The 25,093-nt window shown below is 35.6% G+C and overlaps 1 protein-coding gene across 1 annotated transcript; it reads left to right on the top strand.

Moving 5' to 3' along the window:
- The first annotated feature begins 963 nt into the window (after positions 1-963).
- Positions 964-24,124, top strand: gab3 (GRB2 associated binding protein 3). Its single transcript, XM_059351916.1, has 10 exons — positions 964-1,029; positions 4,604-4,904; positions 11,633-11,780; positions 14,391-14,851; positions 15,226-15,275; positions 16,735-16,963; positions 18,922-19,009; positions 19,215-19,299; positions 20,175-20,264; positions 23,120-24,124. Exons 1-10 carry the CDS (start codon positions 964-966, stop codon positions 23,237-23,239), a joined length of 1,638 nt encoding a protein of 545 aa, XP_059207899.1. The 3' UTR covers positions 23,240-24,124.
- The last annotated feature ends 969 nt before the right edge of the window (positions 24,125-25,093 follow it).

Genomic DNA, 25,093 nt, shown 5'->3' with positions numbered 1-25,093 from the left:
TCTTTTTTTGGTAATTTAGTGTCTTCTTGGTCATTTTGTGTCTTTTTTGATCATTTTGTGGACATTTTGAGTCTTTTTTGGTCATTTTGTTTCTTTTTTGGGTGATCTGAACTGTGCGTGTGAGATTGTGTTCAGTTAGCGGGGGTCGCAGCCAACATGCATGTTAAATTGGGGGTCGCGACTCAAAAAGGTTGAGAACTACTGTAATATAGCACCTTTGGGATGCGGTTGAACGGTAGATTCATCATGGACGTGCAGCCGACAAATCTGCAGCAGCTGCGTGATGCTATCAAGTCGATATGGAGAAAAATCTCTGAGGAATATTTCCAGCACCTTGTTGAATCTATGCCACAAAAAATGAAGGCAGTTCTGAAGGCAAAATGTGGTCAAACCCGGTATTAGCATGGCGTTCCTAATAAAATACAAAAATAAAAGCGGTAAAACAGCCAGGGGTTAAACAAGGACACATCTTGACTTTACTGGGCTCAACCTGTACTTGACTTGACTTGACTTGCCCAAGACAAAATGACTTGGGACTTGCATGAGACTAAATGTGTTGAGTCACATGTCTGCTGCAATCTATACTGGTAAAACCACATCTGGTTTCTGTAGAGCTCAGAAACCATGTTGGAGAAACAAACAAACAACATAATAACAACAACATTATTCAGCATAAACCTTCAGATAAAATCCTTTAACAGCACGAGACTCAGGAATCAATACACATTAATGCTTCAACCTGTCAAACCTTATTATGTGTAATATTAAGCCGAGCAGCTCTATCCACTTGCCCCTAGCATGAGAAAATAAACACAATGCTCTCTCTCTCTCTCTCTCTCTCTCTCTCTCTCTCTCTCTCTCTCTCTCTCTCTCTCTCTCTCTCTCTCTCTCTCTCTGTCAGTGTGATCAGTTTTTCGACTTCCTCCTTTTGGAGTGGCTGGGCTGAATACCAGAACACAGGATATGCTTCGCAGTGCTCTCAGTTTCACAGCAGCAGCAGAGACAGCAGCAGCAGCAGCAGCAGCAACGGTAAGGACGACACGCTCTGCAGTCAAGATGAGTGCTGGGGATGTGGTCTGCACCGGCTGGCTCATTAAATCCCCCCCGGAGAAGAAACTAAAGAGATTTGTGAGTAGGAGTACACACTGGACACTTATTTATGTCCTCTGCCAGCAGTGGGAATGCCATGTTGTGCTGCTAAGCGTGTGTGTGTGTGTCTGTTATAGTGTGAAAGGATTATTGAACACATCGTACGCTTGTATGCTTTTGTTAAACTGAGATCTATTTTATATCCTAATTTCTATGATAACGCCTTACTTTTGGCTCGTGGGTGAACTTCATATTTATAACACCAGTGAATTATGATAATAACAATGTGTCACAAACTGCAGATGTCCTTCAGACAGACACAGAAAGGATTCCAAAGCGAGTATTTGCCTACATGGACAGCAGTGTTTTGTGGTTGTTGGGGGTCATGTGATAATGCTGGGCTGGCCACTCACTCTGCTCTGTGTCTGTGTGTTTGTGAGATGAGTGTGTGCATTGTGAAACATGGGAAGTAATGTCAGCCGCAGTCAGACAGACTTAAGTGACAAGCAGAAATAGTCCAGCTTTATGACGGCTGTCTGCACTTCCTCTGTGTGAACGGAGGACGAGGAGGGCCATTTGTCAACAGCAGAGCAGGGAAAAGGGTGGGTGGAGGTGTACGTTGATGGGGTTCAGGGCGGGAAACAGAAACTTATTTTAGCACACTATGCAAATCCAGTTGATGCCAGAGAACAAAGTAAATACATGATTTTCAGAGCGTTGTTAGGGCAGGCTCACTATCTGACTCAGTATTCAAATGTCAAGCTCATGCTGTTCTGAAAATTTGAATCATCGTGGTCACATTTATCTTCTTCGCTCTGTGGTGCTCTGAAATTGAAATGAAAATCTTCAGATGGAGAATACTTTAAAGCCTGCAGGGTGCTGATGTGGTGTTTGTTTAGCAGCTTCTTGGCTTTACTGTGGCACTTTGGACAGAAACACAAGCATCATTTTCTGTCAGCATTGCATTTCATCTCTCTCCCATAATGATAAATGTGCATCTAACGTTCATCTGCGGTGAAGTTGCTCCTCTACTCATTAGAACTTGTATTTGTTGTGTTCGGACCAAGTGGCAAATCTCCGAGACTGAATATTAAAAACTTAAGTTCCTCAAATGGCCACTGGAAGCTGGCTCCAACAGTAGTCAATTCCCACAGACCCCCTTCAAAAGCCCTCTGCCAGTCTTCTTTTTTATAGAATTACATAGATTTTGGAACAAGTAATTGTTTTGAATGTCAAATCTCACGCTTTTCAACATAAAGGCTGAGACAGATCAACTATTTATACATCCTTTATGTTGTTGTTATTCTCTTTTGTGTACTAATTAAATGTATTTATTTATTCGTTAATTATTTTCTCACTCTTTGTGTACATTTAAAACAAAATATTTATTGATTGGTTGATTGATTGATTGATTGATCTTGTATCTGACTCTTTGTGTACATTTTTCAAAAATTATTTGTTCGTTCATTCATTCATTTATTATTTCACTTGTCACTCTCTTTTGTGTTCACATTTTTATTTATTCATTTTAATTATAATTATTATTGTTCCTGATACAATGCGAGAAGTTTAAAATCAAGTCTTTTTAATTAAAATTTTTTGCTCTATTGGAAACATCCGATAGTTTCAGCCCGATATGACCCTTCAGACTCAGATCTGTTCTCAGTCTGTTGTTGACGGAAATTTGCGACCAGCAAACGTATCAGAATCTCTCTGCTTGTTTCTGTTGTTTATGTTGTTTCTGATACAGTGTTACTGGTTGTGAAACCTGCAGTGATTTTAAAACGTTTTGGGGTTTTTTTTTTACTCAGAAAGGTCTGGTTGTTTCACATTTCTTTTTCTGTCTTTTGATTGGCTTTCCAAAGTCGTGATGTTCCTCGCCTTGTGCATGTTTGAAACCCAGATTTTAGGGAAGTGCTCAGACATCTCCGCCTTCAGCAGAGGAATGTGAAAACACTCTCTGGTGAAAGCCTTCGCACAGAGACAAGTCAGTATAGTCAAGGTCAAACATTTTAGTGGATAGAAACATCACCACTGACCACCTGTGTGCTCTACTTTTGTCACATGACAACTAAGCAAAATCTGAGATAAATGTGGGTTTTTTTTTTGCATAACCTCAGCTTGTTTTTGATGTGATTTCCTATGTTAACAGATTAAAAAAATAGAAAAATCACACTAATAGTGATACATCCTGAAATGCTCTGTCTTAACTTAAAAATGGAAACAAAAATAATTATGTAGACACTGGATTCCAGCTCCTAAATACACAAAAAGACTCATATTTCATAGCTCAAACTTTCCATATTTGAATCTTCTAAAGGATCAAAACCATCTGTCTAGTTACGGTTTCCTCTTAAATATGTTTTTGGTGGTGTGTGGCTTGTCTTACCATTTCCTGGAATAAACAGAACATTAACCAATTGACTTGAACAGGAACAGGTTGCCCACATGCAAAAAAAACAACAACATTTTGTTTTAAGTTCACACCTCAGAAATATCAGGCGAGGCTCCACCCTGACAATGCACACTGCCTCAAAACCAAACTGTGAAGGTGTACATTTATTGTTCTATTTTTTTCAATATGAAATTTGACACCTTACACGTCTGGGATAGTAACTGACACCCACTAACGCACAGGCGTTACATATTACAAGTAGATATCTGGAACTATAAATACCTGTTAACAGTTTCAGTATTACGTTTTCAGTCAGTCCTCAGTAAAGGCAGTAAACAAGTATTGTATAAATAACTCTTTCGTTGTGTTAGACATTTTCTGATAAATACAGTGAACTTCCTCTTCTCTGCACTTCTGGGAAATCTGCGTTGAGGTTCCGCTTACTGACCATATCATGAGCAAAAAAAAAGGAGTTGCTAAATTAGCTGTTGTGAGCAGAAGCTGCGATATAATTGTCACGATTAATGAAACGCTTATGGGGGGAAAATGCCATGCAGAAAATGTGACTGATGCACACCAAGAATTAACCCTATAAAGCCTGAACCATGAAATAATTGCCAGAAAATTAAATTTTTGTGAGTGCTTATTAACCTGCTGACAAATTTTAAGAAATAAATAAATTGCATATATGAATTCTAATTTGTATCATATTTGATACATCAGGTCTTTTTGTGCATTTTGTTGCTCACAGTTTGTTTTTCTCAAAATAACAAAAACATATAAACCCTAACATTTTTAACCTATTAAGACTTTGACTTTTCCTTTATCCTCAACCATGCAAAATACATATTTTTTCCATATAACACAACATCATACATCTGCAGATTTGAAGTTTTTTAATGCAGCAATGATCCATTTGTGGAACCTGCATATCATTTTTGCTACATCTGGTATTTTTGTGCAATTTGTTGCTCAGTTTGTTTATCTTCAACACATGTATACATCAGGTTTTTGATGATGTAGAGGTCTCAAAAATAACTGTATCTAATATGATACACTTGGCTTTATAGGGTTAAGTCAAAACTTAAAGAAACATCATGAACTCTCTTTCTCCTGCAGGCATGGAGGAAACGCTGGTTTGTGCTTCGAAGAGGTCGCATGAGCGGCAATCCAGATGTATTGGAATATTATCAAAGCAAGAACTCGAAAAAGCCGATCCGCACCATCGATCTGAAGGAGTGTGAGGTGGAAATGCTAAACGGGCAGCTCAGGATAAAGCGAGACTTTCACGGGAAGCACCTCTTTGTGGTGAAGACCTCGTCTCGTGTGTTTTACCTGGTGGCCAAAACGGAGGAGGAGATGAACAGCTGGATCAATAGCATCAGTCAGATCTGCCAGTTTGGGAGCCTGGAAGATGCAGGTAAACACATATTCAGTTTGAAATGTTGAAAAAATACACCTGAAAATCTCATAGTATTGGAGTAAAACAGAAGCCCATCCAATTTCTAGAAAAAAATCTATGTCATTTGATCCCACACAGGACGTGGCGAACTACAAACCTGAGAATGAGGTCAAAACAATTTGTTTATTTGGTGCAGTGTGGTTAACCATCAAACACAATGCTGCAGTTTACTGACAAGCCGCATCATTTTTCAGCATTAAAGACGTCAAAGTCCTCCCAGCTTCTCTAGAGAGTGTTGAAATGTCCTTGTGCAAGGCACTAAACACCAACCGCTGCTTGCATTGCAGCGTCTGCCATCCATGTATGAATGTGGTGAAATAGTGAAAGCGTTTTTAGTGGGAAATATCATACACTGTATAAAGAATGGTAGACGCATTTCCACTTCCTCCCACAGTACAAAAGTGAAGCCAAACCATGCCAGATTCAGGTTCTGTGGTATTGAACCGGTGACGAAATTTGGAGCCGAAACAGCCTTCAGTTCTGTTTGATTTCCAGTGAATATTTGTAACATGACCGTTCGTGAGAAGCACAGAATTTTATGTATTTAACAGGATCTAGTTATTCCAGACTGTATATTTTTGGCAAAGTTTTAAATAAGAAATATCACAATTCTAAGCTTTGTTTTGGTTACTTTTTCTAACAGAAACTTTCAGAAAAGTTCAAACTTCAATTAATGTTTTTACAGGCTCTTTTTATGATAAACGGTGTGTTTCTGGTGATCTCTCAACGAAAAGGTAGCTACATTTCAATCCCAATTAAACACAATTAAACTAAATATTTTAAGTTTTGTTTTTCAGTTTGCTCTACTCTGAATTTCTCTGGCACGATTGTAACGCCGCTATGAAATGTCAGCTAATGTTGTGAGCACAATTTTGAGTTAGCATTGATACGCTAATGGCTACTCTTGTAGCTGTAACAAGCAACGCCGCTAACATCAGTTAACCGCTAGCATCAGTTAACCGCTAGCATCAGTTAGCCGCTAGCATCAGTTAGCCGCTAGCTTTCGCTAATGACCGAATTTCCCAACAAAGAAATAAGAGTTATCAGAACTATTGTCCCTTGTTGTGAACCCCAACTTAAAGATATAAGTAACAACAACTCACCAACTTGTTTTTGAGCAGACAACTGGCTTCCTTTGTTGTGCTAACTTACATTATTGCCCTAAATGTCAATAATTTATATTTCCAAGTTTTACCAACTTAGATAAAAAAATACAAGTTGGCTTTTTTGCAGTGCAGTATATGGTCAATTCTAGTCCATACTGCTGAATGAATGCAGTCCATTTACCACTTTTCCAAATTTCAGTTAGCCTCAAAAACATCCAAAGTGCAGCTTTAACTGAGAATATGTAGATCTGCGGTCGTTGTAGGGGCGTTAAACAATCCTTAAGATATAACATATGCATACATATATATATATATATATACAATGATGTACAAAACAGCTGCAACATTTCCATGGTGTCCTAGTAATTTGCATTAAATTAAAATAAACTGTAACATTGTGCAGCATTTTAATCTACATTTAAAAAACACAGATGGAGAATCAAGACTTGAAGAGTTAATTTGCCATGTATATGACGGATCTAAGCTCGTGGTCGGGTTGATAGAATTCATCATCATGTAATCATCAGTAATCATCAGAAGTCTGAAACTGAACCACACCTCTGGTCCCGTAAGTTTGACGTTTTAGATAAATATCTCTATAAGGGAGTTCCTTAACCGTCACATAATGCAGCGTCATCACATTGTGGTTAACACCATGTGATACAGATCATAACTTATATCTCACAGACTATATCTTCTTTTTACAGCAGCAGCAACAACAAAACAACACTTGGTTGCATCATTAAGTTAAAATCATCAAGTTTTTTTTCCACATATCTGTAGTGGAATAGAAACGGAGCGCTCAAGTCAATCAAAGTACATAAAGTTAATCACTAGGAGACAAAACGTGTATCAGACTGTCATCAAATCAATTTTTATTTATTTATCTGTTTGCAGAAGATGGAATCTATACATTATTTTTGTGCCCACACCAAGGTTATTATAGTTAACGAAAACTAACGAAATACCGAAAACTAGAATTGAAAAAACATTTTCGTTAACTGAAATAAAAATAAAAACTAGAGTTTTTAAAAAAACGATAACTAACTGAAACTGTATTTTGTGGTTACAAAACTAACTAAAATTATAGTGGAAATGTCCTTAGTTTTTGTTTTTTTCAACTTTTTTCATTCATAATTCAGTGTTTCTATTTGAACATGCAACACATGGTGAATATGTTTACTGAGACTGGAACCAAAATTCAAAACACCCAGAACTGTAAGAGTTAATAACCTTATTGGGGCTGAGATGATAAACCAAAGGAAATAAAGGAAACATTTATTATGACCTCTTTGAATCTGGCACCCAACAAATACCCCATTACAAAAAACTAAAACTAATAAAAACTAAACTAAAACTAAGCATTTTCAAAAAATAAAAACTAAACTAAAACTAGAAAACTCACTCTAAAAACTAACTAAAACTAACTGAATTTGAAAACAAAAATTCACAACGAAATTAAAACTAAAAGTAATGAAAAATCCAAAACTATTATAACCTTGGCCCACACAAGTTGTTTACCAGCTGCACAAACAAACTCTCCTGTCCTCTCCCCTCGGCTCTGTGTAAGCAGCCTGCAGTTCAGGAAGGTTTGCAGATTTTTTTGTCACATGACTGTTGGTCTCAGCTGAGTCATTCCTAGCTTCCCAGTAATGCTGAGGAGTGCAGAATTTAACGTTTTTCAAAGTGGAAACGGTTTATTTTTGGCAACATTTTAAATGAGAAATGTAGAATAAAGTGATTTTAATAAAATGTCACAATGTCAAGCTTAGATTGGGGACATTTCCTGATAGAAGTTTCTTTTTTCTTTTTCTTTTTACAGGTTCTGGCTATGATAAATCAGAAATAGAATCAGAATCAGAATCTTTTTAAGTAGGTTTTCTTTTCTTTTCTTTTCTTTTTTTACCACTTAAAAATAAGAAATACAAACACACAGTCCAACAAGCATTGCTACCCGACTTCCAGACTTCTCAAGCCATAAAAATACAAATAATTATCTCACAATTATCTCACCACTAAAAACAGAGATTACTGTGGAGGAGAAACAAGTGACATTAAGAACTGAGAGTGCGAAAACCACCAACCACGTCTGTTATTCCTTTCAATACGATGTCCATTTTTGTCCATTTTTGCCGATATATAAATCTTTTTCCAATCTCAGAAGGAAAGTCAATCTTTCCAACTCATTCATCTCTTTGACGATTTCTAGCCAATTGTCTAACTCAGTAGTTCTCAACCTTTTTGAGTCACGACCCCCAATTTAACATTCATGTTGTCCGGGACCCCCGCTCACTGAACACAATCTCACACGCACAGTTCAGATCACCTGAAAAAGAAACAAAATGACCAAAAAAAAGGCAACAAAATGACCAAAAAAGACACAAATTGACCACAAAATGATAAAAAAAGACACAAAATGACCAAAAATAGACACAAAATGACCAAAAAAGACACAAAATGACTAAAAAAACCAACACAAAATTACCAAAAATAGACACAAAATGACCAAAAAAGACACAAAATGACAAAAAAAACCAACACAAAATTACCAAAAAAAGACACAAAATGATAAAAAAAAGACACAAAATGACCAAAAATAGACACAAAATGATAAAAAAAAGACACAAAATGACCAAAAATAGACACAAAATGACCAAAAAAGACACAAAATGACAAAAAAAAACAACACAAAATTACCAAAAAAAGACACAAAATGATAAAAAAAAAAGACACAAAATGACCAAAAATAGACACAAAATGATAAAAAAAACAACACAAAATTACCAAAAAAAGACACAAAATGACTAGAAAAACCCCACAAAATTACCAAAAAAAGACATTAAGTGACCAAAAAGACTAAAACACATTAACACATGAACACTTTAACACAGTGGAGACAGAGCTGACTTCCAAAATGATTTGTTGACCCCCAGAAATCATCTCGCGACCCCAATTGGGGTCCCGACCCCAAGGTTGAGAACAGCTGTTTTAGCAGAAGAAGTGTAGAAATATATGTCAACACCATACAGTGGTTACGTGGTCAGTTTCACACAGCATCTGTTTTGCTCTTACAACATAATGGAAACTATTCAGTCAGGTAGTTCTGGTGGATCGGTTCAAACATTTGACTTGTTTATCCCAGTGAAGATTTAAAATGAGGGCAGAAACCTGTAAAGATACCAAAAGTACCCAAACACAGGGAGAGAGAAACTGTTTTTACAGTTTCATTAATTCATTAATTTAACCCTCTGAAGTCAACAACCCGACAGCAGTTTTGAAACACATATTTTCTTTAACAAATGGCCAAAATGACACCATTATATTAACATAATGCCCTTATCTTGCAATGTATATGTTATTATCCAGTGAGCATTGGTCTCCATATCATTTTCTCCTATATACTATGCTGTTATTGCTGTTGTTGTTGTTTTTTTTGTTTCAATCTGTAAAGCAGTTTGCACTACATTTGATTTGTTTGAAAGGTGCTATGTAAATACAATTTGATTAATTGATTGTTTTTTAATGAACTTGCACATTCCTGTTTGCACAGCTCCTAACCTTATTTTATTAACTCCATATTAGTTTATATTGTTTCTACTGTTTATATTTAAATTTTTAATATTTAAATATTTTTTATGTTGATTTTTTTCTATTCTTCTTATTCTCTATTTATGCTGCTGTTTTGACTCGCAGTACTTGCCTTAATCTCTATTTTATTTTTTTAGTAATTTCTTGTATGTGATAACCTAGTTGGCAATGCAGCAGATTCCCATTTACATGTACAGCTCAATGTTTGGGGGAGCTGCCAGAAGAAATAAGAGGAAATAACAAATATCTTCTAAAAATACTGACTGTAGCAACATAAAAAGCAATGACTCGTAAATGGTTACAAACTGATCCACCTACATTAGAGCAGCTATTCTCAACCTTGGGGTCGGGACCCCAATTGGGGTCGCGAGATGATTTCTGGGGGTCGCCAAATCATTTTGGAAGTCAGCTCTGTCTCCACTGTGTTAAAGTGTTCAAGTGTTCATGTGTTTTAGTCTTTTTGGTCACTTAATGTCTTTTTTTTTGGGTCATTTTGTGTCTTTTTTGGGTAATTTTGTGTCTTTTTTTGATCATTTTGTGGTCAATTCAATTTGTGTCTTTTTTGGTCATTTTGTTTCGTTTTTGGTCATTTTGTGTTTTTTTTTTAGTCATTTTGTGTCTTTTTTGGTCATTTTGTGTTTATTTTTGGTCATTTTGTGTCTATTTTTGGTCATTTTGTGTCTTTTTTGGTCAATTTGTTTCCTTTTTTTGGTCATTTTGTTTCTTTTTAGGTCATTTTGTGTCTTTTTTTGGTCATTTTGTGTCTTTTTTGGTCAATTTGTGTCTTTTTTTGGTCATTTTGTGTCTTTTTTTATCATTTTGTGTCTTTTTTTGGTCATTTTGTGTCTTTTTTTTATCATTTTGTGGTCAATTTGTGTCTTTTTTGGTCAATTTATTTCCTTTTTTGGGCCATTTTGTGTCTTTTTAGTCATTTTGTGTCTTTTTTGGTAATTTTGTTTCTTTTTTTGGTCATTTTGTTTCTTTTTTTATCATTTTGTGGTCAAATTGTGTCTTTTTTGGTCAATTTGTTTCCTTTTGATGGTCATTTTGTGTCTTTTTTGGTAATTTTGTTTCTTTTTTTGGTCATTTTGTTTCCTTTTTTTTGGTCATTTTGTTTCTTTTTTGGGTGATCTGAACTGTGCGTGTGAGATTGTGTTCAGTGAGCGGGGGTCGCGGACAACATGGATGTTAAATTGGGGGTCGCGTCTCAAAAAGGTTGAGAACTACTGTGCTAAAATATGATCAATCTATCTTGTCAGGATGATGCTGTTGCTTTGTTGTTTCCTCCAGTGAAAGCATCGTTCTGGTGATATTTAGTCTGTTGGAACAGTGTCGTCTGTGTGAAGCAGATAGAGCTTTCTGCTGATATCCTGCCCTGCATGTTACCCTAAAACTCATTAAGCTCTGAGATAAACACACACAAGTCGGTGATTATCATGCAAAATTAAATTCCACACTCTAAACTGTGATGCAGATTGTTGCTGTGGTTTTTGTATATTTTAGAAGGATGTTGCTTTATTAATTGAGGGTTTTCAGAGAACAGGACCGTCTGAATAATGGCACCTGATAACTTGCAGAGAGGAATATAAAAGGTTGTTCTGCACCCACAAGAGAGCACAAACGTCTATTAAGGGAAGCAAATGTTTCATGAGAGCTGAAAAGATATTTTTCCCCCCACATGGTTTTGCAGTGAGAGCCTTGACTCAGCGGCCTTGAGTGAAATGGAATGAAACAAATTTCTGAACAAGAGCCAATCTGACGAAGAGATTGGAGGATATATAAACAAAAGAGAGAACAGGGCTCATGCATGTCTACTTTCAAGGTGCCTTCAAAAAAAATACCTCCTTTTAAATCCACCTGCTCCATGAACAGTGTGGTTTAGATGGAAGAAACCAGTTTGTTTATGGTTTGCATGCATGATGGCAGTTTTCTTATCACTCCTTTGTGGTTGTCACGCTTCACATGCTGTCTGTCTCTGCTTGTTCTCAACAGAGAGTTCAGAAGAAGGTTTTCCTCACACCCCCACATCTCTTCATCCGTCACCTGACAGCTCTGACCGAGTGTCTGTATCCAGCCAACCAGATTCCAGTCACCCACTGGATTACCTGTTTCTCTCCCAGTGTGAGACGGGGCGTGTAAGGTATGTACAATCTGTAAAACCTCCAACAGCATCCCACTGCTGAGCTCCAGACGAAGGCCCATCTCTGTTGAATATGCATGAATAAAGTCAATAAAGTATGCTTTCCTAGGTACAGTACAGGCCAAAAGTTTGGACACACACCTTCTCATTCAATGCGTTTTTCTTTATTTTCATGACTATTTACATTGTAGATTCTCACTGAAGGCATCAAAACTATGAATGAACACATATGGAATTATGTACTTAACAAAAAAGTGTGAAATAACTGAAAACATTCCATTCAAGTGTCTAAAAAGTTACAATTAACATTAAAAAATTAAGAACACACTGTGAAAAGGGTCAAAGACAAATGTCTTGATGAAGTTGTGCTATTGTTCGGCCCATTTGCTTTAATTTATCAAGATTTTTCAGTTTTTGGATTCTTTGTTTTCTTCAAGAATTCAAGGTGATCGTGATGAGTAACTGATACACAAATGATCATTTTGGGGGTGAGGTATTCCTGTGATATACAGTACAGGCCAAAAGTTTGGACACACACCTTCTCATTCAATGCGTTTTTCTTTATTTTCATGACTATTTACATTGTAGATTCTCACTGAATGCATCAAAACTATGAATGAACACATATGGAATTATGTACTTAACAAAAAAAGTGTGAAATAACTGAAAACATGTCTTGTATTTTAGATTCCTCAAAGTAACCACCCTTTGCTTACTAGAATATAAGACATGTTTTCAGTTATTTCACACTTTTTTGTTAAGTACATAATTCCACATGTGTTCATTAATAGTTTTGATGAATTTACAATTTCAATAGTCTGAAAATAAAGGAAACGCATCGAATGAGAAGGTGTGTCCAAACTTTTGGCCTGTGCTGTATATTGACAATAAGGAGGCTTCGCAAAACAGTTTACATAACAGAAATCTGAAAAATGTCTTCTGAAACCAAATCACATCATGGATTTTTCTATGTTGTTACAAAGGTCTTGGTGTATTGATGTAATATTCTGCAGGGGTTTTGGTCATTATTTATCCATTCTCAAATAGACAGAAATTGCTTAATTCAGCATCAAATGTGTGTAACAAATGGTATCAAACCAAATATTTCTGCAACAATTTACGGGACATAGTTGAACATGGATATTTACTTCATAAAGCCAAACATTAATGCTCTGAACCCTAGTACACCTTAATAGATTTACTCCATTGATTAATTAAGTCATTTTATTCGAGATTTATGACTAGACCACCTTGATACATTGTGCTGAGCTGCATCTTCAGATCTCCAGCTTTCAGATGATGTTCACCACTTCTATGTGACATTTATTCTTGACCTATTATGCCCACAACACCCAATTGATTGATTGATTGATTGTCTTTATTTCGAACACGCAATCAATAAAAAAACAAGTTTAAATATTAATAGATGAATAAACAAAATACAAAACAAAAAAGCAAAAAAATTGAAAGAAACAGACCATTTCTGCAAGCTCGAAAGGGGGTAGGAAGAAGTAAAAAGACGTATTTTGTCCTACCCCTTAACGGTCAGTATATACATATATGAATAATCAATATAGTCACATACAAATATTATAAATAATTATATATATATATATATATATATATATATATATATATATATATATATATATATATATATATACTATGAACAATTTATTTACTATATATATATATAAATATTATAAACATAAATACAATTACTATGTATATTACAAAATTACAGTCTCCATATGTCCATGTTACAGAGGCTTTTCTAAATTTCTGTACTTTGTAAAGATGATGTCTTTATATTTGTTTTTAAACTGTCTTATGTTTTGGCTTTTCTGTACTTCCACACTGAACTTATTCCACAATTTGACTCCGTAGTCCAATTCTCTATCAAAAAAAAGGGGGCAGAATTTGAACAGATTTATAAGCTGACTGATGCCACATAACCTGTGTGAAAGCATGCAAATATACACTACTGGTCAAAAGTTTTAGAACACACCAACTTTTCCAGAATTTAATTGAAAATGATGCAGTTTAATGTCTCAGTGTACTCTGAAATTAATGCACATTTGCAACATTTAAAATTCTTGATTGAGCATGATAGTGTTTTGAAAGTAAAAAAAAGATTCAAAATCACATTTTATGTTGGACTAAAGGACTAAAAAAAGACACAAAATGACCAAAAAAAGACACAAAATGACTTACAAAGACATGAAAATAATTCAAAAATGGACAAAATAGCCCAAGACTCCATAGAGTTAAGTTGTTAACCCATTTCTTGTTCCCTGAAAAAGGCCTACTTGTATAATTCTGAAATGTACATTATTTTTCAGTTTTGGTTAAGCTTACCTTTTTTTATTTACCTCTGGCAGTTCACCACTTACCTTTGTACCCTTTCAAGCTGTTCATTTGACTTGAACTGCTTGAATTTCAATAAAAAACTGGAAAAATTGGGGTGTTCTAAAACTTTTGACCGGTATTGTATATTTGAATAAAGTAACTATAAGAGGTGGGCCTGAGCTTGGAGCTCTGAGGACATCATGATAGCATTCATTCATGTTTAATACTAACAATGTCTTTATTTTTCCTCCATATGTGTAGAAACGACAGCTTTTCGAACTCTGAGATCTCTCTGGAGCAGAAGTCCTCAGAAGACGCTGTCCGGGACATGGTCCCCTCACCTCTCTGCACTGATTCCTGTTCGTCCTCCATCTTTAACTGCAGCCCCACATCCTCCGTCTTCCTCCACGGACGCTTGAGTAACCCTCCTTTCAGCGCTCCGTGCTCCTCCCTGGCTCTACCGTCGTCCTCCTCGTCCCCACTACGCCACTGTGCCGCCAGCGTCTTCCAGTTCGACCAACCGTATTCTTCTTCTGCGTCGTTTGAGGCCAGCGATGGACTAACGCCTCCTCCGCTGCCGCCAAAGTCTAACCACCTGTCGGAGCAGCTGAGTGATGAAGGAGCTCACAGGCCGAGGCCAACAAGTGCCCGACATTTCTCAAACCATGGTGCATTATTCCTCCGGAGGACCTCTTTGTCAGGCCTGGACCATTTCAGAATAGGTACGTCCTCACAGTGTAGAAACCTGAGAAAGCTGCACTCAACTAAAGATAGAGTAGATAGATACAGTTAGATTGTATAAATTATATGTTGATTGTAATTCAATGATTGTACATATTCTTTTATTGTTATTAGTTTTTCTTTTCTTTTAAAATGAATAACAGAATTATAATAATTTATTGTAAATATTGCTTTCCTTACCTTGTTATCTTTTTTTCTGATGCTTGCTTTGGCAATATATACATTGTTATGTCACGCCAATAAAGCCAATTGAATTGAATTGAATTAAAGAAACCCTGGTGCTGTAATGATGGTGCAGCATTCAACAGTATCTGATTGTAAGAGGTGATTTTCCATCATTTCTCTGTTATTTTAGGAGATGCTGACAGCAGGTTGATGAGGAACCGGAGGCAGAGTCTTAATTTGGTAAGAGAATCATCAAAAGCAGAGAAAGTAAACAACAACACAAGTTTCATAGTTTGACATTTTGGCAAATGTAGTAAGATTTATAATATTTCCAATATAGTGTTACAGTCAGGAGAGGGTTAGGTTAGGTTAATACAAAAACTGGAAACAGTAAATATCACAGGAATACCTCTCCCCCAAAATGATCATTTATATATCAGTTACTCTTTGTTAGAAAACAAAGAATCCAAAAACTGAAAAATCTTGATAAATTAAAGCAAATGGGGCCGAACAATAGCAAAACTTCATCAAGACATTTGTCTTTGACCATTTCACAGTGTGCTTTTAATTTTTTAACTTTAATTGTAAGTTTTTAGACACTTGAAAAACTTCAGCATTTGGTTTTATCTAAAGACACTCTAAGTCAGTAGTTCTCAACCTTTTTGAGTCGCGACCCCCAATTTAACATGCATGTTGTCTGCGACCCCCACTCACTGAACACAATCTCACACGCACAGTTCAGATCACCCAAAAAAGAAACAAAATGACCAAAAAAAGGAAACAAAATGACCAAAAAAGACTCAAAATGACCAAAAAAAGAAAAAAAAAATACCAAAAAAGATACAAAATGACTAAAAAAAAAAAGACACAAAATGACCAAAAAAAGGAAACAAAATGACCAAAAAATACATAAATTGAATTGACCACAAAATTATAAAAAAAAGACACAAAATGACCCAAAAAAAAGACATTAAGTGACCCACAGTGACTCACAGTTCAGATCATACAAACTCAGTTGATACGACGAATTTTGGACAAATAATGAAGCAGACAACAACTAAAACACCTCTCTGTCTGTGCATTTATATATATATTTTAGATTTTATGACACAAAATGATCAGAAAAAGACACAAAATGACCACAAAATGACCACAAAAAGACACAAAATGACCACAAAAAGACACAAATTGACCAAAAAAGACACAAAATGACAAAACAAAACACGAAATGACCAAAAAGACTAAAACACATTAACACATGAACACTTTAACACAGTGGAGACAGAGCTGACTTCCAAAATGATTTGGCGAGCCCCAGAAATCATCTCGCAACCCCAATTGGGGTCCCGACCCCAAGGTTGAGAATAGCTGCTCTAAGGAGTCAGCCATTCATTTCTGTATCTTTAAGTTAACCGCCAGGTCCATGTTTGTCCTCTTTTGGCTCTAAAAATCCAATAGTGATGACCTAAATGCTCAATTGGGGGCTTCAAAACAGAAGTCCACAGAAGACCATGCACCTTTATCATCAAAATGTTGAGCTATTCTCTTAAAAAAACATATGTAGGATTTGGAAAATGTACATCTTTAGCACCCTGAGGGGTTGTATCATCGTTCTAAGAATAAAAACCATCAGAATAATGTGATAAGCACATAAAGATTCTCCTGTACCATAATTACCTCATGATGCTTTGTCTTTCAGCAGGTTCAGAGCTACCAGGACGAGTCCTATGTCCCCATGGCGTCCCCGTCTCCCTCCGTCCCCGCCACTGAGAGTGACGGCTACATCCCCATGAGCCCCAGGACCTTCAGTTTCCTCAACCCAAGCTGCAGCTTCGAGTCCTCCGTGACTCTCGGCACACTGATGTGTCAACCTGGAGATCTGGCTCCGCCTCCGATTCACCGCCATCTCAAACCTCGCCTGAGGAGAGGTAAGAGTCACAATCACTCTGATTGGATCTTTTTTTTGGATCTCCACATATTCTACACTGTAAAAGATGTTTGTAGAAATTACAGTAAAAAACTGTCAAAATGCATCAGAAATAGGTTGTAAAATTAAACATTGTACATCACCGTAGTATATACTTTTAATTACTGTAAATCAAAGAATAGTATAAAACTTTAAATTCTACCGCCATAAACTGTAGAAAACACACAGTTTTGCTGTAAAAATCTAAAATTTTCATGCAAAGTTAATGGAGAAATACCACGATGAAACAATTATCCTAAAAGTAATGGGATTATTCAGTATAAATTACAGTTTTTGCTGATATTTACATTTACATACGCTCACTGTATTTTTTACGGTGATGTTCTGGCAACCACAGCTGCCGGTATTTTACCGTGAATTAAACAGATTTTTTTTCACAGTGTACATATTGAACTATTTGCATTTTTACTTATATTTGTCACCTGACCGTTCGTCTCAGCAGAATCAATCATGGCTTCAGTGTCTCTGAATAGCAGAATGTAATGTTTTAGCAGGATCTAGTTATTCCAAATGTGTTTTTTTTTTGGCAACATTTTAAATGACACATGTAGAATAAAGAGATTTTGACAGAAATATCACAATTTTGAGCTTTTTTTTTGTTTTTCTAACTAAAACACTTGTAACCTATTAGTCGTTTAAGAACTGTCACAAAGTTCAAATTCCAACATTAATGTCTCTTTGTTTTACGGTTTCTTTAGAAAAGAAACAATGTATTTTTGCCGATCTTTCAAATAAATGATACATTTCAGAGGGTTAACTTCTACACAGCTATCTGTGGCCGAGGGTCTTCATAGTGTTTTTTGAGCATGTGGTCTTTAACAGGTTTTGCAAATGCATAAAATGACAATTAAATACTCATTTACATTTCTATGTTCATGAAATGTCAGTACAGGATTCATGCAGGTGTTATGAAAATAGATTTTCCACACAATGGTCCTTACAACATGATGCAGTATGCCATGATTGGAATAAATATGCTTGTCATTTTATGTGAATATATATTTTTATAAATATATTTTATTTATATATGTTTTAAATGTGGACCCCACTTAAAGTAGCTCCACTTTATAGTCGAGCTGATGGGGATCCTTCTAAATAAACAAATAAACTAACTCCACTGCACTGCAAAAAAAGAAAAGTTGGGTGAACTCAAAATTTCAAGGCAACAAACTTCGATAAAATTTTAAGTTGGACAATTAAACTAAATATTTTAAGTTTTGTTTTTGAGTTTGCTCAACTCTGAATTCAGATTTTTGTCAACTCAACTGTAAATTGTACTAACTTATAATTTTTTACATTGTAATAACTTTTAATCCTTACTTCTGCTAACTTCTGCAATGTGCTGAATTGGCACGATTGTAACGCCGCTATGAAATGTCAGCTAATGTTGCGACCACAATTTTGAGTTAGCATTGATACGCTAATGGCTACTCTTGTAGCTGTAACAAGCAGCGCCGCTAGCATCAGTTAGCCGCTAGCATCAGTTAGCCTCTAGCATCAGTTAGCCGCTAGCCACTAGCATCAGTTAGCCGCTAGCATCAGTTAGCCGCTAGCTTTCGCTAATGACTGAATTTCACCGCTTTCCCGCATTTCCCAACAAAGAAATAAGAGTTATCAGAACTATTGTCCCTTGTTGTGAACCCCAACTTAAAGATATAAGTAACAACAACTCACCAACTTGTTTTTGAGCAGACAACTGGCTTCCTTTGTGGTGCTAACTTACATTATTGCCCTAAATGTCAATAATTTATATTTCCAAGTTTTACCAACTTAAATCACTGTTTTAGGCCAAAAAATACACGTTGGCTTTTTTGCAGTGCGTGTTTGAAAGCTGGCCTTTCTGTAGCACGTTAGAGAATTACAACCAATCCAATAACTTTTTCCTTTCTGGGTTCACAGCTCGACCTCCACCTCTTGACCTGAGAGGCCTCTCTACAATCACAGAGTGTCCCACTCATCTCCCTCTGAGAACAATGACTGACTCATGGTGAGAGAAAAACATCTTGATAATAGCAGGTTTCACACATTTTGTTTACAATTAGTTCTCAGTCAGATTTAGATATTACTTTTGAATTGTTACAAGTTAACTCTAATTGTCTTGGTTGTAAATATGCTCACCCCGTTTAAGGATTCTATCATGCTTCTCAGTTTCTATAAATCTGACATGATTTTTTAAAATGTTTTTATTACAGCTTTGCAGTGAACTGTTTACCTCTTGAAAGAAGATTTGAGAAAGGCGACAATCCAAGAGATGGAGAGACAAACTGCACTGCCATGGTGAATATGAAATATGAATATGAATATGAAAAGACACAAAATGACCCAAAAAAGGAACGAAATGACCAAAAAAAGACACAAAATTACCAAAAAAGTCACAAATTGACCACAAAATGATAAAAAAAGAACAAAATTACCAAAAAATTATCAAAAAAAGACACAAAAAAAAAGACATAAAATTACAAAAAACACAAATAAATAAGTAAATATATAATAAATGCAATTTTTAAAAAACAGGCCATGGTTAGAGGGATTGTTTGGCAGGCCGGAAGTGGCCCGCGGGCCGTAGTTTGGGGACCCCTGCCTTAGACTGTGCTTTTTTAAATTTCTTTTAATGAACCAAAATATATCAGGCAATTGGATCCGATCTGGCGTTTATTTTATAAATATAGATTTCATAATATTAACTGTAAGTAGCTCTGACCGTAATACACTTTTTCACCATAAGGCTCATTAAGTCAGCAAACCGTTTCACCTCCCTTCATCATGTGGTCCATAACTACATAATGAATCATACATTTTTCCCCATACAAAATGTAAATCATCACACTGCAGACCTTTCATGGCGTCAGCATGTGTAACAGTGTCATGTTGTTACTGGAATGGACGCCTATTCAACTGATTTTTCAGAGAATGAAGTCTGAAGAAAAGCATATTAGTCACACAGCTTCAACATGCTGACTGGCCGCGAGTCAACGCCCTCTGGACACAAGCAGCTTCTTATGTTTCCTTCATATGAAAATGGACAGCCGAAGGCCATCTTTTTTATTTAATCAGCATAATGACAATGTAGCACATGTGCAAAACGTTTTCCAGATGGTTCTACCTGTCAACAGTGATGACTCAAAGGTGTTGATCTGTTTGTTTCTCAACAGGATGGAGCGGTTCAACAATGGGCCAGAAGATCAAACCTGGACTATTTATCACTGGTTTTCAATTCTGCATCCCCCTCTCCTGTGCAGAAGGTAAGCTCCGATCACATGCATAACATACATTTACATTGTCCTTAAAGGAACACTCCACCGTTTTTTTATATTTAAACATGTTATTCGGTCAAGTAAGACGAGTTGATACAGACCTCTTGCGTCTCAATGCGTGCACTCAATCGCCCTGGCGCGCGGAGTTACTTGGCTAGCACTTAGCTTAGCCCAGTTCATTCATTAGGATCCAAACAGATGGACAGTTAGAAGCGACCAAACTCCTCCACGTTTTCCCTATTTAAATACAGCTACACGAGTAGTTAAACGACCAAGTATGGCGACACAAAATAAAACGTGGCGCTTTTCTAAGCGGATAAAAAGGATAACTATAATGTATGGCGGAATAGCACTTGGGAGCACTTCGACTCGGCGCAGTAATATCATCACTCCTGAGGGGAGAAAATTTTTCAGGAGTGATGATATTACTGCGCCGAGTCGAAGTGCTCCCAAGTGCTATTCCGCCATACATTATAGTTATCCTTTTTATCCGCTTAGAAAAGCGCCACGTTTTATTTTGTGTCGCCATACTTGGTCGTTTAACTACTCGTGTAGCTGTATTTAAATAGGGAAAACGTGGAGGAGTTTGGTCGCTTCTAACTGTCCATCTGTTTGGATCCTAATGAATGAACTGGGCTAAGCTAAGTGCTAGCCAAGTAGCTCCGCACGCCAGGGCGATTGAGTGCACGCATTGAGACGCAAGAGGTCTGTATCAGCTCGTCTTACTTACCCGAATAACATGTTTTAATATGAAAAAACGGTGGAGTGTTCCTTTAATAATCATAAAATAAAAAATAAAATCATGTCTTACATCTATAAGAACAGATTGATCTTGCACCATCGTGTTACTGTAGCCTCTGCAGAAAGTTACTACATTTTTCTGGACAAGACTCTACAAGCTTTAAGTGTTGCTGAGGAGTTAACAAAGGAAGTCACTGTCTGGAGCTGAGATAGATCAGCTGCTTTGATAGTCTTTGACATTGTGAAAGGCTTTATTTACAACTCACTCCAGCTCAGCCAGACCACACTCAGCAGGGCTATATCATTACTATCAATTACATTTACATTACTACCTACTATTAGCTCCACTGACCTGTATTATTACCATTTAAATGACCAAATCAGTGTTCACCCTGCAGGTAAATATACCAACAACTTGTCTGTACTTGTTCTTGTAAGACTGCTTCTAATATGAGGTGAAGCATTGAATGTTGTCCACAACATCAAATGCATGATCCAAAATATGATCCTAAAGATATGCTCTTATGCAATGAATCTGCATTCTCAATTGAGGAAAAAGTATTTTGTTTTTTCCCCACCGGAAAACATAAAATAACTATGTTTGTTATGTAAGTTACGTTACATTAGATAAGTACATTATGTAAGTGATAAAGGTTAAGTACAGAAGTTTACCTGAGCCCTTCAAATGTATGTTTTTCTTTAGGTAATCACCAAAAATACACTGTTTATTGTATAAAGAAACTGTAAAAACAGGCATTATTGTCAAAATTTTAACTTTTCACCGGTCCCCGAAAGTTTACATTAGAAAAAGTGACCAAAGCAAAACTCAAAATAGCAACATTTCCGTCAAAATCACTTTCGTCTACATGTCTCATTTAAAAATGTTGCCAAAAATAAGCCATTTGAAATAACTATATCCTGTTAAAAATGTAATTTTGCTCCTCAGAGAAACTGTGAAGCCATGATTGATTCTGCTGAGATGAACGGTCACATGACAAATATTCACTGAAAATCTATTTACAGAGAGCATGTGGGGGGTAGAAATTCTGTTTTATTCCAATTTAAAAAAAATATATTTATCTGAGAAAGTCGATTTACATACTTTTATTCAATTATTATTTACGTTATTATAAATGTTATTCTGCACAAAAGACATTTTTGAGTTGTTCCCACTTCTAGCCATAACTGTGCTGATACCATAGAACTGCAGGACTTATATATATTATATATATTTTTCATGTATTGCAGTGGAATACAAGGCCACAGTGAGTAAAAGAGTCCAAAACGTCCTGAAACTGCTTGTTGGGGTTCAAAGGGTTTAAACCAGAGGTGACAAACTCTGGCCCGTGGGCCATATTTGGCCCGCAGTATAATTATATTTGGCCCGCGAGGAAATACCAAATGACAACCAGAGCTGGCCCGCCGGTATTTTACAGCGCAAATAATACTACAAATCCCAGAATGCTCTGCTGGTGTTTTGGCTTGAACACAGTAGATCAGTGTGGAGCAAACTGAGCAACAATTAAAGTTGTCTTTATGCACTTTTTCTTGCTAGTCCAAGGCTTGAATGGCTGCACATTCATTGAAGGATATTATTATTAGTCATTTGGTTTATTATTGTTATTTTATTCTCACATTTATTTTTAGCCTGTGGAAAAAGATTACTGTTAAATTTAAATTTAAAGAAGGCAGCATATAAAATAAAGGGACATACGATTTTTATTTAAATTTTATTGAAGAAATGAATGCCATTGATGTGTTTGTTTGTTTTATTTGATATTCGATTTTGCATGTTTGCAATATTAAGTTATATCAAGCTTTGCTTGTTCCATTTCGTTTGAACTTGTTTAGGTCAATTTTTTCAATAAATATCAAAGTTGGCCCGCGACTTTGTCCAAGTTTTACATTTTGGCCCACTGTGTATTTGAGTTTGACACCCCTGGTTTAAATAGTCAACTGAATTTTATAAACATAATCTGGGGGAAAATATATTTCCCTGAAAAATTAAACGTTGCATACAGTTAGCGTGCAGCAGAACTATTCTCATGTTGGATATTCATCAGTTACTGAACTCCTCTCTATCTCTTCCTCTCTATGTCCAGCAGAAGCCCTTCCTCTCTGATGAGCACAGAGTGGATTATGTGCAGGTGGATGAGAAGAAGACTCAGGCGCTGCAGAGCACCAAGATGGAGTGGACAGATGTCCGGCAGTCAAAAACATAAATGGAAGAAAGTGTACATGCTGAAAAAAAATCAGGAACACTTGGTTTCACGAAAAACACCAGCGAGGAGCACATTTATGAAGAGGACCAAAAACAATTTAAAAGCACTTTGAAAAACAGTATTAAAATGAACAAGCAGTTAGATGCCTGTTTATGGCGTTGAAATACAAAATTGCACTGTAAAACTTTCTCTCTCAGTATATCAATATTGTAAATAATACCAGATTGTGCACTGTATCATGATTTTAACTGTAGCGTAATGTTTTTCCTAAAAGGGCATCATATTGCTTCACTGCAAAAAAAATATGGAAGACTTGCTATAAATGTATGTACAGTAAGTGTGTCTGTAAATAAGACAAATATTTTGATGATAACATGTTTTTGAATATTTTTTTTCACTCATTATGTATCATAAGTCAAAATGATCCATCATGCTGAGCTTTCTCTGTCTCCTGCTAATTCTGTGATCTTCATATTGAAGTTTTTTTTTTCTTTTTTACTTGTTTTGGTATTGTGATTACTCCAAGAGATTCTGAAAACAAGCCAGACATTGTTTCCCTGTTTCCCCCCTCAAGGTCTGAAAAAGTTATCTTTGGTTTTAAGATTTTAAGAAAAGATATGAATCTTAAGAGGGGATCATAACTGATCATAATGTATCTTGCGTCAAGCTAATAATCACGTCCGTGAGTCAAAATTCAGGAGGCTGAAATTTGGCACACACAAACATGGTCGCAGCTATTGCAAATTCACGCTTGTGTTTTTTTAATTTATTGTGTTTTTGTAATTTATTATTATGATGTCTTTTGTCCTGTGTACATGACCTCTCCATTGGCATTTCCTGATGTTTAAGTATAAATAAAGTTTATATTTTTTAAAAACTTTCGAAAGGCGTTTTCCTTACGACAAAGATGACACATAAGTCAGCAAAAGATAGCTAGATAGCTAGATAGATAGATAGATAGTATATATATAAGGATTAAATGATTTTATATTAAAATATTTGTATTGTTATCTGTTATTATTGTTTTTGTCTTAACTGTTATTGTTTAAGTCATTATTCTGTCATAAATAATATTTATATTAATTGGGCTTTTTATTTACTAAGCATGCAATCATGTATAAATTCATCTCCGGAATAAATCATCTTTAAAAGTTATTATTATTATTATCATTGTTTATCTTTTTTTTTACATTTTATTCAGCATGCAATTAAATATATTAGGATCTTTCCAGCTTTTATAACTGTTGTTGTCTTTGCTATTATTGTTTTAGTCATAATTGGGTCTTTTTTTTGTGTGTCATAAATATATTTATAGAAAACAAAATCTTATGTTACATTTTTTAGGATTTAATTATCTTTTATGATAGTATTATTATCGTTGTTGTTGTTGTGTTTTCTGTTATTGTTTTCATCAATATTGTGTCATAAATATATTTATAGAAAATAAATTGTTACATTTTATTCAGCATGCAATTATATATATATATATATATAGGATTAAATATTTTTTTCTTTATATTATTCTCTAATAATTCTCTTCTGAAAACATTAAAGTTAGGGAGGGATTTGGAAAACTTCACCTTGTGGATGTGAAACTTTCCCATCAGAAACATAAGATTTGTTATAAAGGATACTGTTTTGTCATTAGATTCAAATAGATAGATAGATAGATAGATAGATAGATAGATAGATAGATAGGCTATACTTTATTTATCCCAAGCTGTGAAATGACAGTGTAGCAGCAGCATTACACACATACACAATAACAACACAATTAAGTAAAAGAACAACCTAGGCATACTTCAAGCAATAAAATATAAAAATACAATAAAATATAATAATAAAAAAAAGTGT

This window comes from Centropristis striata, chromosome 15, assembly GCF_030273125.1.
Source record: "Centropristis striata isolate RG_2023a ecotype Rhode Island chromosome 15, C.striata_1.0, whole genome shotgun sequence".
Taxonomy (NCBI): Eukaryota; Metazoa; Chordata; class Actinopteri; order Perciformes; family Serranidae; genus Centropristis; species Centropristis striata.
This window is presented reverse-complemented; position numbering and strand designations above follow the sequence as displayed.